This window comes from Apostichopus japonicus, chromosome 3, assembly GCF_037975245.1.
Source record: "Apostichopus japonicus isolate 1M-3 chromosome 3, ASM3797524v1, whole genome shotgun sequence".
In the NCBI taxonomy this organism is placed as follows: Eukaryota; Metazoa; Echinodermata; class Holothuroidea; order Aspidochirotida; family Stichopodidae; genus Apostichopus; species Apostichopus japonicus.
The window spans coordinates 2,483,348-2,498,156 of NC_092563.1; the positions used below are offsets into that span (position 1 = coordinate 2,483,348).

The 14,809-nt window shown below is 38.8% G+C and overlaps 1 protein-coding gene across 2 annotated transcripts in view; it reads left to right on the plus strand.

Annotated features, from left to right (window-relative positions):
- The first annotated feature begins 1,861 nt into the window (after positions 1-1,861).
- The window catches only part of LOC139959926 (uncharacterized), a 44,314-nt gene continuing 31,366 nt past the window's right edge, over positions 1,862-14,809 (plus strand). For both annotated transcript variants that reach the window (XM_071957876.1, XM_071957866.1), the window contains exon 1: positions 1,862-3,318. In XM_071957876.1, the coding sequence (XP_071813977.1) occupies positions 1,977-3,293 (1,317 nt within the window). In that variant the 5' untranslated portion in view covers positions 1,862-1,976 and the 3' untranslated portion in view covers positions 3,294-3,318. The remainder of the gene's footprint in view (positions 3,319-14,809) is intronic.

The following is a 14,809-nucleotide window of genomic DNA, read 5'->3' on the forward strand; positions in this document are numbered from 1 at the left end:
CCTTTTTGAATGAATGGGCCAGATATAAGGAGTGCAAAATTGACTGGGCCGCACCTAACCAACCGTACCTGCTGTTGATTTCAATCCTTTGATTCCGAGGACTTTCAAGCAATAGGTGTGTGTACTTAATCTGTATTCACAAAAACATAATGTCAACACAGTACAGTTGATAATTATTGGGGATAAAAGGCCTACCTGACAGCATCATTAGTGCCGATAAATTCTAAGCAGCTAGCTTGTTTTTGTGATGATGTAAAATATATTGATTTTTCATCTTTTTCTTGAGACATCTCACAGGCCGCAACAAAACCACTGGCTGGCCGCATGTGGTCCTCGGGCCGTAGGTTTTCCACCCCAGCTCTAAGTGATAGAGATAAATATGAATAACTTCCCCAATCTACTAAGGACAAGCTGATCCCATTTGGGAGATATCACTTATTTCATGTTCCTTCATAAACGAGGCTGGAGACTTGATCAAGTCTAAATATGACATCATCGAGCCACCATGTTCTTTCAATATTTTTTATTATTTTCATTCCGTCTTTAGAAAAGGAAAACAAAGAGGAAGTTTAAACTTAGTATATCTCCGATATGCTAATACAAAACTTTGTTTATGCTAAATATGTAACCATTAACATAACCGTTTAGTCAGATACAAGATCTAAATATCTGAATTTCTGAGCACTTAGAATGTTCAAACATTTAGAATACAAGATACTACATTACCTAAGCATTACTATATTCACCCATTTAGACGAACGAGATCTTAAAATGTCAATTTATCACAACTTAAATGAGTGTGGCTTTAATTGGACTGGGATTACTCAGCACTTGAACTAGCTGAACTTAAAAGAGTCGAACATATTTTCATTGAACTGTAGGAACTGTGCGATTATGGTAGTGTAAACAGATTGTTTCATGAAAAGCCAGTCAATTGGACGTGAACACAGCCAAACATGACGGCATCAACCTCCTCCTCCTCACCCTCCCACACCTCACCCCCGCTGACCCGAAAGTGTAAGTCCCATACCATGCTAACCCTAACTTGTATCAAGACCATGGCCATGGAGGGAATTAATCCTGCATGAGGTAAAACAATTCCCGTCAAAACAGACAGACAGACAGGTAGGCTTAGAAAATCCATGATCATCTTCACAACAGAACCACTTTCTTTACATTCCCGGCTACCGAATTGACGAATAGCCCAGAAGCACGTAATGTGCAGAGAAACATGATTTCTTCGCATGCCTCCATTATAACTTTCTGTTTACCCTCCATCTGAACTTCGGCAGTTTCCATCACTATCGATCCAGACCACACCCCCATCCAATACGTTTCCTGCCCATCATCCAATCAGAGGCTACCCTTTCATTGTCCGACCCGGTACTTGTTCGCGTTATAATTAGAACTTTTGATCACATACAAACTTCTGGAAAGTATCGCCATCCAGGCCAGTGGTTTATTGCGGTCCCAGGAACCGGTAAAGCAGTTAGTCTGTGGATTGTGGGCAGGTTTTCCAAAATGATGTTAGTTAAACTGCGGGACGAAAAGTATTAGCTGGTTAAAGTTACTTATATCATCATCGTTTTCTCTCAGTGACTTGACTCATTTACATGATCGCCATTCTAAATCTGGATATTCGGATTGAATCCCTGGTAAGAGTTTGAACTGGAGCAATTATCCAAAGAAAATATATGTAACAAAATTTGTTGTTGTTTTGTTAAGTGGGTTTTTAACGAAATATCCATCAATCGACGTTTTGATTACATCATAAACTATGTAAATGAGTGACCATTTCATTTTTTTTCTTAGCGCTGTCGACTATGACAATGAAGTGAGCGGCATTCTTTCCATTTTTCCATTTGAGAAGAAAGCACTTGGTTTGGACTGGAAAAGTTGGAAGCTTTGAAATAATACTAGCCAGAGTGGGATCTGTGTGATATTATAGCTATTTATATACAGCCGGTGAATGTTTTATGAAGATGGAATACATTCAGGATTTTGATCTTTCGCTGTGGCAGCTAAGCTCGGATCAGAAGGACTTATTGGACTGGGAGGCATCTCCCGTAGTGTCACCCCTCGGTGATTCCGACCCACCGTCATCGGCCGAGTCCGCTGGTATCCTAACCACAGACACCGGTAGACAGATCACAGACAACCGACCTCAACAGAATAGAACCCTAGATTCTACTATCTGCAACTCTGGAAATGAGCCAACAATGGATGCATTGGACTTGTCTGGCTCTAAGCCAGCTGACGGCAAAGCCAACACCGCGGATAGCCTTGTAGTAGTAGAAAACGCACCCAAAGTTCATTTTGTCAGCACTGCACAAGCTCTGACTGTGTTGGATTCAGCGGGGCTGTTGACACCACCGTTAGAGTCCCCTTGCTCCTCCTTCACTTCCAGCGTCCCTCCATCTCCGTGTCAACTCAGTAACCCTGCCTCTAGCGGTATCCCTTCGAGTCCCGACGAGGAAAAACTTCCGAACAACGACTTTCGATGGTTGCAATCCCACGTACCGTTGTCAGCGCCTCTTATAGTCGCCAAGGAGAACAGCATATTATCCCAAAGTTTAGCGCAACAAGAACAAACCGAAGTGATTGACTTGAGAACGGTTTTCCCATCAACAAGTACTGGTAAGCTGCCGGCTTCTGACCCGGGAGACGATGGATCAGACAAACTAGGAAAGCCAGAAGCGGTCGAAAAATGCGCGGAAATCAGACTTGAATCGACCACTCAAATGAATAACAATTCGGCTAGTGCGGGTAAACAGTTATGTATACCGATTCGCCGAGATAGACTGAAATTAGAATTGGACCTCAAAAAGGACTTTCAAAACGTCCACGAACCAGCTAGCCCTTCGTCAGCTTCAAGCATCAGCAGTTCATCATTTGACCCCGGTACCCCCAATTCCTTCGACAACGACTCATTTCATTTCAACAACCCAGGAGCCAACGTTTTCGATATTTTCACAGACGAGGAACTCGTTTTCATTTCAGTACGGGACCTCAACAAGAGACTTCGAGGTTGTAATAAAGAGGATATATTGCGCCTCAAGCAGAGGCGAAGAACGCTCAAGAATCGGGGCTACGCCCAAAGTTGCCGAACGAAACGTTTACAGCAAAGACTGGACTTAGAAAACGAACAGATATTCCTCCGGGCCGAAGTCGCCAGGCTGAGGGGAGAGTTAGAGTTAGCACGCCAGGAACGTGACCACTACAGGCGAGAACTTGGCGATTTACGGAAAAAAGTACAGCGACTCGTCCCGGGAAATCCAGGTTCCCCGGAATGAACTCCACATGTGACCCGTAGCCAAGGTGAGTCTTTGCCGGTCGTTCTTTTATGTATCCATGGTTTTTTTATTTTTTTTTTAGTCGATGCGAACCATCCACATTTTCATTTTCGATGCTTGAGTAATACCACGTTGTCTTAAATGGGACACGAATGTTTTGGGGTTTTGGGCTATTTTGGTTAACTTTATGACATTAAAGACCAACAAATCAATGCCATCGGACAACGCTTATACCATGAGAAGTATTACTTCCATAATAATACCGAGAGTAAATTACAAACAGACGCCGCGGTAACTGTCTGTCTATGTTGGTCAACGGAAATGGTACTACTGCCAACGATGTGTGTTAGGATTACTATACTATACGTACATACGCAATGCGGCGCGTGTCCTTTGTATACCTATTTTGGACATCATTGTTATCTCAGTTGCAAAACAGAAATATAGATATCAGACAAAACCAACACAAGATGGAAGTTTGATCGGGTGACACTTGGTGGTTTTTGGGTTGTTCACATGATTACATCCGTAATGTGGTTGACGAAGGTTTTGGTAACAAGGTTTGGTAAACGAAACTCCAATAGAAGTTGCAACACAAACTTGGCAAATGTATATATTGCCGGGTTTTATCATGATAAGTTTTCCCGTCCGCGAGAAATTGAAAGCATTTAAACACAGAAGAAGATGGAGTAGAAACTTTTATGATTAATAAAACATCGAACACAATACAATCCATTCTTGCAATCGTTTTTTTTTTCTTCTTGAAAATAATGGAAATCTTTGTTTTGTGAGGTGATGGTTATATGAGCAGTCAAAAGAAGGAGTTATGAGTCCTTCCTCAATGAAGCAATCATAGTGATACGTAGGCTACGCACTGACTCAGTGGGTCGGTCGTAAACATAAATGAACATTCACAGAGGACAGTTGGTTGTATAAGAGGTCGGCAAAGGTCGCCCACGAAGGAAAAATAACACGCCCAACGGGCAACGGCAGTTGGCCCGAAATTGATGTAGTTTACCAGGCTGATCCCAGGCCTGGCCAGTCGTCGATCGGGAAGCATTGTTGTAAAGGAGGGGGGGGGGGGGGCATGATTGATTTTGTGAAACGAGAAAATGGTTTTGCATTTTCCTTTTAATTTTTCTTACAGTTCGGAATGTGAAGAGATGTTCGGCAAAGTTTCTGTATATGTGATTGTATCATATCTATGCACCGTATACCCCGTCGAACTGTATTGATAACAATGTAAACAGCGTTGCCAATTAACAGTAATTAAATGTTAATAATTTCATATGAACTCAAGTGAACATGAGTACTAATAGTGTAATTTCATGTTTGTAACTATACGTAAGTGTTATTTTAGAGATTCATGGGTATGCAGATTTGTATGAACTTATTTCGACATAGTTTGGCTAGAATAAATGGAAGTGCGCTATGGAACGCCACTTATGCGAAATGAATACTACACATAATGAACGATTGTTGCGTGCACGTAGTTGTTCAAAAGTTTGTAAACTGTTATAACTACGGTCATAATGTCCGTTCAGGAACAAGCTTTGATTGTAGTATCCATGGCACGCCAAATGTACCACAAAAAATACCTTGTCTTTCCACTGTGACGAACGGGCCAGTGGACCACACAGTAAAGTTGACCGTGATATTGACATATCACGGAAAGTTATCATTACTTTTATATCTTTGCAATCCCCTTTCTGCCGTGCCATTCTTTACCCTTGCAACCCTAGTGTCCGTGCCCTACCCCGAATCACCCCCCCCCCCCCCACCCAGAAACCTTGTTTTTAGAAGTATCGGTTTTATCAAAATGTCAGCTATAATCATTTCAAATCACTTTTATTCACTTGAAAAGTACTAAGTGTTGATTTGGAATTCTCAGTTGTTACTATTATTTACATTCGAAACAGGTCGTGTAGGCCTGTCTATTACGTGATGTCATAACAATCGAGAAATGAAACCTTTTGACGAATACTGTCAACCTCTGACTCACTGAGAGTGAAAAAAAAGAGTGAATTCAAATGGAAAATAAAAGCTTAGCTGTTTTCTTTTGAAACTTATCCGTATAATAACAGTAGGTCGAGACTGTAGTATATGTGTTTTTCACAATTGAATCGTGTATATAGGCCACAAAATCATAGCCTAGGGACTCGTCCACTCAATACATTTACTTCCCCCAAAATATGCTAATGTATAGGGCAGGGTAGTTGCCAGTTGGCCTATGAACAGGTTTTTTGTGTACACGACAGTCGAGTAAAAAAAAAATACTGTGGTTTAATAGGGACATAGAAAAAAAAACTTAAACGTGACCCCAATTCTCGACTTTTAACGTCAAAATTTTAAAAAAAGGCAATATTTTGAATTTTCAAATTCAACATTTTGAGATATGAAAAGTCCAAATTTTGAGATAAAAAGACAATATTTGGGAGATAAAATGTTAAAATTTTGAGATAAAAGTCAAAGATTTGAGTATTCTTTCCCCCCCCCTCTCCTTTATGTCCCCATTAAGCCACCGTAAATATATATACATAAACATTGATAGTCAGAAAACTTTGACTTTCCAATCTACCGAATATTTTCATGACAGTCTGTTTTGTTCTGTCAGGTTCGTCTGAGTACGTCAAAGTCCTCTCTATGTTTCATCCATCCCACAGGCTATATAACAGAATGGACCCCCTTCCTATCACAGCAGTGCGTGACACAACGCTAGAGCATGACAGGGTGTGATAGATAACATTACCTATACAACAATGATAGTTTTCTTCTTATATTCTTATTCTTCTTTCGTTCGACACAGTATAGTCAAAAGTTGTTGATTCGACTTTCAGTTGCACCACGGTGAATAGTTCACATTCTTTCAGATTATATTTTTCATGTAATTTTGTCATTGTCAATTGAAGAGTTCGTCTGAGATATTCTATCGGGGGGTTTCAGTAATCAATTCTTCATCATGGTTTGCTTACACAAGTTTGAGGTATATACCAAGGAGTTATACGTCGCGTTGAATATACTGCCGAAAGTTCAGGCGAGTTCGATCCAACGCAAATAAGCAATGGGGATTCTATTGAACGCGGAATAGCTGCATTCGTTCGTATAGGCTTCCTATGTACTACACAGACTGTGTCGCAATTCTTTTTACTGTAGGTGTGGATATGAACTGAGCCACGTCATTCATACAATAATGCATTGTGTGTTTGCATATAATTCACACATGTAAGGAACGTATACATTCGCTCGGTTTCCAATGTCATTATACATAAACAACCCGACGAAAAAAGGGATCGTTCAACTGTTTGAAACTTCAAAATTGATGAAGACAGACCAATATGAAGATATAAAGGTGATACGTGCCTAACATTGCCCCCATTGAACCCAATAAATCTTAAAAACGCTCCAAAGAAGATTAGAAAAAAGAAGCGAATATACAAATAATATATGAACTGCACTCTCCACCTCTCTCTCTTTTCGCACATCCTTGTACTACTATAGGAACGAGTCGACCATCTTGCGTCTATTCGCATAGTTGTGCGTTGTGATGAATATGTTGTCAGGGTGACCTCATTTAATAAGAAGTGTATGTGTTTGAGCGAAAGTATAACATACAAAATAAAGAATAAGGGGGGAGGGGGAGGGGGGGGGAATAGCAGATTAAGAAAATGGGCAAGAGTGTGGATCGTTATGAAATTCAGGTATAGTTTTTCCCCTTCCGACCGTAAGCATAAAGTGAAAAGTAGTCCCTTAGCTCACACTACTTTTCTGTTGAACCAGAGGCCCATTTGAAATTTTCTGATCGATCCTTGTACTCTTTTCTGGATGCACACAAATTATTATCATATTATTATTAAAAAAATATGACGTTATATATATATATATATATATATATATGTATATATAAATATATATATATATATATATATAGCATATAGCCTATATATAGCCTATATATAGCCTATATATAGCCTATATATAGCCCATATATATATATATATATATATATATATATATATATATATTAATATATATATATGTACTTATCCGTCTCCCCCCCCCCCTCCCCCACCCAATGTTCCAGGTTGTGATTCGACTAACTACAGTCGAGACCATCATTTTCTAATAAAAATTGAAATGGCACATGTGTTTGGGTAGCTTAGTTTAGAATAAGCTTTAAAATGTAAAAGTATAGCTCCCACGTATATATGTTTATTTCAACAACCATATAGACGGTGAACATGAAATAACAAACACATACCCCAAGAACATTCATGAGAACATGTCTCAGATCGAAGACGCTAATTGTTCATAGTAATGTGCTTGTCATAATTATATGAGGATATAAACGTAGTAAAACTATACATCATCAAACTATTAAACTTTCCGGATAACAGTGACGTAACTGACTGAGGAAGGGAGAAGGGGAGAAGGGGAGGGGGAGTTCATAAAATAAGTTTGGGTCTGGTTTTGGTAACTCCGTTGCTGTTTCCATTAGTTATATGCATCTCCCGAACCCGTAATATAGCTCTTGTAAAAGACATCATGTTTATATATAACCTAATTCATTCAATCCCTTCCCCCGTCCCCCCCCCCCACCCCGCCCCCCACACACCCACTTCCATCTTTCTCATTCCCGTCATTTAGCCCGTCAATGTGGTATAAATAGGGAGGAGGAAAGTTATATATGGAGCAACGACACCGTATCGTAGATATAGTCTCTTTTTTTTTTCTTCTTCTAAAATTCGTTATCAACTGTTTTCAAGAATGTCTGCTTATCTCTACATTTCACTAATTGTTTCCTACATGAGTTTGTGGAAGTCCGTGCCATAACACCAACAAAGGACACAATTGTATTAATGACCGATAATAATCTGCTAGAAACTACAATAAGAACATGGTCACATAAAACTATCAAACTTTGATAGCCTTTTCACATCCTCCCTTTGAGCTTTCGACTGCACAGAAATTGTACTCGTCTCATGAAACCCCCAGTCCTCCACATCTGGGAACTTGCGAAGGAATGTACATACCCCCCATGCCCACCACCCCCGCACCCATCAACCACCACTTGACACACGTTATCAAAGTACTATTGGATGTTTTAATGTACTTTAACATGCTAACATTTTGCGAGAACTTCTTATTGACCTTGAGGAATTCATCTATTCAGATAAAAGACTATCTATCACACATTACTGTTCCACATCTGTGCCATGTAATCCTAGGCAAGATTATACTGCGGTTAACCGCTTCAAGCACTTACATCACAAGTATCCGGGCTCTAGCAGGAAAACACCTCTTACGATTATATTGTTGTTGGCAGAGGCCACATTTCGCCGGAAACGGTGTCGTGCAGCCAGTGCGCAAGTGCCCCCTTCCCCAATCAAAAGTAGAAGGGTTAAAAACAAGAGAGGGTAGGGAGTGGAATGACAGAGGAGTAGAAATGATATACTGCATGTTTGAACACATTTCTCGTTTACCCTTCATGGTCATTATGGACAACAAGTTTTTGGGGGCAGGCGAGTTAGAAAATCGTTTGTTGTCGTTTCATGGATTGCATGATCCCTGCGAGTTGTCCCGCTTGATGCAACCACATCCCCTTCGTCTATACGCCCCCCCCCCCCATACGATCACACTCCCCTCCCCTTACCGGATATCCGCCATGGGTTATAGTTTACCCTCATGTTAGCCTTCGCGTCTATTGAGGCATCTACAGCATACGTGTGCGTTGTATATTACCAACACAATAAGTGCGTAGAACCTGCAAGATCTTCGATTAACATAGTATCATACAATAATAATGTATCATAATAATATAATATAAAACATCTACAATAATGTTGTTGCTTATAGTATTACATAGTATAATGATATATTATGATAGCAATTATATTGTTAATGCTTCTTAATATTACAGTATACAACAGTACTGAATACGAATCGGATTGACAGATTATGTTCGTGATGAATGTAGTGAAGCCTGCGAGCTCCCCGTATTTCTTGATTGAAGTTGGAATTCAGCGGACCACTGAGTATAGCAGTTCTGTCAGAAAGGCCGGTTAAAATAAAATGCAAGCATAGCTGAACCAAAATATAAAAAAATAATAAAATACTACTTTGATTGTAACAGAGAAAGAGGTGTGTGTATATTAACTGTGTCGTGCACCGGTTGTTTGTATTGCAGGAGATACAAACCCAACATGCACCTTGATTGGTCTGTGTTTGATAGAGATAATTGTCATGAACCGGTTATCTTCCCCAAACAGATAGAGAGAATGAAACATGTTTCAGAGCCTACTGACAGTGTGACGTCACAGGTTTACAAAATGGCAACCACCTGACACGACTTTTATAAACTACAGCATATCTTCGTAATAGAGTAAGATTGGTTTTATTGTTGTTGTTTTTGTTGTTGTTCATCACATATATCTCAATCATAGAAACTGAAGATGATGAGTGGGATTGCATCTCCTTAAAGAAGAAGTTGGAAACATTCATGATGCATACTGTACGATTTTCTTTTCAGTCCTGCGTAATATGCTAAGCACTGTTCTACTACCACGAGAATAAATCAATGCGTTATAAATGCGAAAATGACAGATTTGAATTTCTCAAAAGCTGAGCAAGTATAATTCAATTTTACCGTGACTGTTGAAAGTATATTGTCACGTTGGTTGGTTGCTGCATGTTGTCTTGTCAGTTCACTGAGTATCAGTAATATATTGCTCTATATCTCTCTAAATTTACATATAGCACATGGAGACATTCAGGCAGCCTCCCCCCCCCGGCTCTCTCTTTATATATCTATGTCTATGCTCCAGAATTATGATCGTAACTTATATAATTTAGTATCCGAATTTGAGACAGTTCTATTTATCTTTTGACCCAAGAATACCACCTTCACCCCTTGCCTGATAAATCCGTTCATATAAAGTCGATCAGTAAGAATTATGGACAGTGCTACTCCGACAACATTGACTGATTGGGTCAATACGTACGAATGTGCTAATGCGCATGCCCAGCATTTTGGAAAACAATAGCCGAAGGCTGTGTTTATTTGTGTGGCACCTGTGGACAGATGTGCCAATTTCTCTAAACAAATGACATCTAATTAATGATTAATTAGCCTGAGTTAAAACAATGATTCTGCCAAGTTCTGTCAATTTCGTCGCCCAGACAATCTTTAAAAATATTTACATTTAATCACATGCATGTATATATTTTTTTAAATGGACATGCAAATCAGACTTAAATCAGCAAACTTCCTTACTTTTAGCATCTATTATCGAATATCGAAAACGCAGTTACATAGAAGCGACATATATCGATATATCTATATAATGTCGTTATCAGTGGGGTAGGAGCGGTGGGGGGGGGGGGCACTGGGTGCACGTGCCCCCACTTTTTTCCAAAATAGCAAATGTGCCCTACTGACAAATAAAATGTGCTCCTTTGATGAAGAACTGTCTTTTGGATATCTCAAGCCCTTTGTTAATTTTAATATTTTATTTTAATTATTCACGTGCCCCATAATAGTATTGATAGCATACTACCACATCATATATATTTAAGTAACATGGCCGGTGTGTGTGTATCGGTTTATAGCTTAACGAGTGGTGGTTGTAGAATGAGAAAGTGCCCCTCTGATGTTGTGTCCCCTCCCCACTTTTTGGAAGCTTCCTACCCCCCTGGTCGAGATACCAGAGTTACGGGGCCCTATATGCCCTGCTTCGGGAATTGATTCCATGCTATTTTCCTCCCTGTCCTTGCAAAAGTGTCCCTCTTTAATCAGTTTAGTTATGCAATGCTTATGACTATAGACGATTAAAACCCGTCCATGGCCTATACTTAACGATTATGCGCAGTGTATCGCTTTAAATTTTAAACTTTCGAGGATAACATACTTTCATGTTAATATGAACTTGTTCGAGAATGTTTCATGTTTTATTAGCCAGACGGTGCGGTTTCATATTGATTTCTATACTTCCCTTAGGCTTCCTTTTTACTACACCAAAATGCCTTCACGTCTTTATGTTGATGCCAAAGACCCGAACTTTCGGCGATTACTAAAACGAACAAGTTTTGACGTGCATCCCAGCAATGAATCCTTCCGCGAAGGAAGACCATTGTGTTTATATTTATATGTCTATGCTGGAAGTTACGACGCAAAGTTCAAGTATGTAATACAGTATCATAACCTTTGGCGGGAAGGGGGAGGGGTGGGCGGCTCAGACTAGGGACAATTAAAGCATATGACCGGGTTTGCATAGGCATCAGCCTATACCATCATGGTTGGTTTTGATTTATATATATATATATATATATATATATATATATATATATATATATATATATATATATATATATATATATAAATGAAAATCGTAATGAGTTGGAAAATCAAGAACAGTGAAAAATCTTCCAGCCTTCCAGCCTCGAACCCGGGCCTTTATATATATATATATATGTATATATATATATTTATAGGCTATGGACGCTGATTGTATGTCCAGAGGTTCGAAACCGATAAAGGAAGGTCGTAATTCCACTGTAGGCGTTTGTCACCTGCATCGAACAATACTAGTTCTGTTTTGGTGACATATTTGCCTTACTCTTGACAGTATCTATGCCTCTCGACTCTGTATTCTGTCTTCTAGCAGTAAGTGATGTTTTTGCCGAGTTCTCTATAACCCATTCCTTATTTTCAATGAACTATGTCCTCCCATTATTAGTATGGAGCTACTGCTAGAATACCCTTGGTTTTACAGCTATTCAACTGGATGTGTTATTTTCCTTCTAATAAACAGAAGAGACCGGATGCGTTCCAGCTCTTCAATAATATATATTGCAATAAACAAAGAAATAAATAAATTAAAAAAAACACACATGCACACACACACACTAAAAAAAAAACCTGTTTATTGGTTGGACAAATCTAGCCAGTGTTAGAAAGATATTTTAACTTAATCTCTTTTATTCACTCTGTGTGAGACTTAAATTTTCGATCCATGACCGTCGATAAACAAGGACAAAATTTCTCGCTCCCTGTTGGACATCGACAGGTGGCAATCTGTAGTTTAGTTTGAACTGGGTAATCAAGTTTCGTAAAGTAACAATTCCTCGTCGTTCCTGAGTGTGTGTAAGGTATTTTCTCGAAAGTTCTCCTTCCCAACAGTAATTGACAGGTTGAGTAGGACAAGAATATTTCATTTTAAACATGATAAAGGGACAGATATGTTTACAGTTAACCAAGGCAGTTTGTTTATAAGCTCATTAATATTGGCAACAAATATGCTAGACAGTTTAATAATGGTCACTCTTCGTCCAGCTTCAACATGTATATTAGCTACCGTACCACACTCAAAAGTTATTTTCCTTAATTTAATAATTTCCTTCATTTGGATCAGATTTCCTTTTGCCAATGACTATAATTTATTTGAAACCATCAACAAGTCACTAGATAAATAATATCATATATATGTACTGTATTCCTTAATCCAACGATTCGAAATATATTTTACCCGAAAAGTATATGTGTTTTTTTTCTTCTCCAATTGCATTAAAATAGTTACCTTGGCTTTGTGTATCAATCTTCAGTAAACGACACACAAACAAGTTGAAGGGTACTAGATTTCCATATAAACAGTTGCACATGATAGCTTATTATTGATGTTAGTAAATGACATGAATTTAAATACATCACATATCCATACACCCACTCAAAGCCGTCTGCGGCATCATGTCAAACTGGAGCAAGTTTGAATCACCCGAGGGCCTAAGTTTGTTGGTGCTTATTCAAAAATCTTTATAGACCGCAGGTGTAACATTTTAGACATAGAGTTGAAGGGAATCGCAGATTTCGAGGGCAGAGAGAGAGAGAGAGAACATATAGTGATAACAGTACGTGCATGGCATTCGTCACATGAACAGCTCAGTGTCGTTCACTCAGACATTCTGTTTAACGTTCAAGAACTGCCTTACTACAATCACGTAGGCGTATAGGGAGTAGTAACGTAAACATTATAGCCTATAGTGTTTAACACTTACTTGCGCAATGTAAAGTAGAACAGTACGGAACTCTCAAGATAGCGATCTAACCCCATCACCGCCCTCACCACCATCTTACCAAGCCCAACCCACGCCTCCCGGTTCCTCCTCTTCTTCTTTTGCATTATCTTTTGTATTATTTCGTATTATATATTTATCAAATAAAAAAAAAAAAAAAAATATATATATATATATATATATATATATATATATATATATATATATATATATATATATATATATATATTTATTTATTTCTCGTGAGTTCGCCATCTGCCAAAAGATGATATTTCTCTTTTTCTCACAGTTCGGTGCACGAGTGAGTTGATTGCACTGCTCTTGTTATATAGAGGAAAAGGTTATTCGTCTATAGAGTAGTGTTTGTATCAGCCTGCATGTACATGTATGTATGCCACCCGCTACGTTTTAACCGCGCTACAAAGGACACACAACCATACACATAATCTTCAAACTCTGCGGGAAAAGAGGTCAAAGTAGTTAGGTATTCGCCATTGATGACATTTAAAGCTCGGTAAGAATACATGATTAGCCATTTTCGTGAAAGTAATAGTCTCTGAGGTATATTACTTGTCTGAATACAATAATCTCGTCCTTGTTTTCATAGCTTTAACTCGTTCCTTTCAGCTTGCATTTGACTAACTTTCAAAACAGGAAAAAAGATGGATTCAAAACGGGATACCAATATGCCGTACCATTTGGTTGCATGCAGCCCTACAGTATATCTATCTTAGGAAAATCGACACGTATAGGCTTGGTAGGCTACGTACGTGATCCTTCCATGATATAGTATTATGGTGGCGAGCAGACTTAATGATTCGAGTACAAAACAACAACAAGGAAAAGAGAAACAAAAACATGATTTCAAGTATAACAATAGGCCTATGACAGAGAAGGTACCCGAACGACCATCAGTACTAGTAAGATTCAAGCTCTGTTTATGTCTGGATGGAAAGCATTTCTATCAATCGTGTAGGCTACCGATATCTTTACTGTTTCAATGATGGAATATACACGTGGGTAGTATTGCGGTCGGAAGGGCAGACGGCGGAAAATTAGGGGCGGAGGAGACTGTGTCATTAAAGACTAAAATAAAAGACATTAAAGATGTGTCATGTGTGTATATATATATTATATATGTGTATATATATATATATGTGTGTATATATATATTATATATGTGTATATATATATATATATATATATATACACACACACATACATATCCTGGCTGTGACACATCCTTTCCATGATGCTATATGAAGTGATCATGGAAAGAATGTTTCATGTCACAGGCAGTAGCGGTTAGACACCACTCCTAACTAGACTCCTTCCTTGTGTGATATACTTAGCGTGTAGGAGGAAGATGATTATCACTACGAAACAACAAGGCTTGTCTATAGTTTCAACAAAGCGGAAGCATTTGGGAATGTGATTTCCCTTTGTTGCCA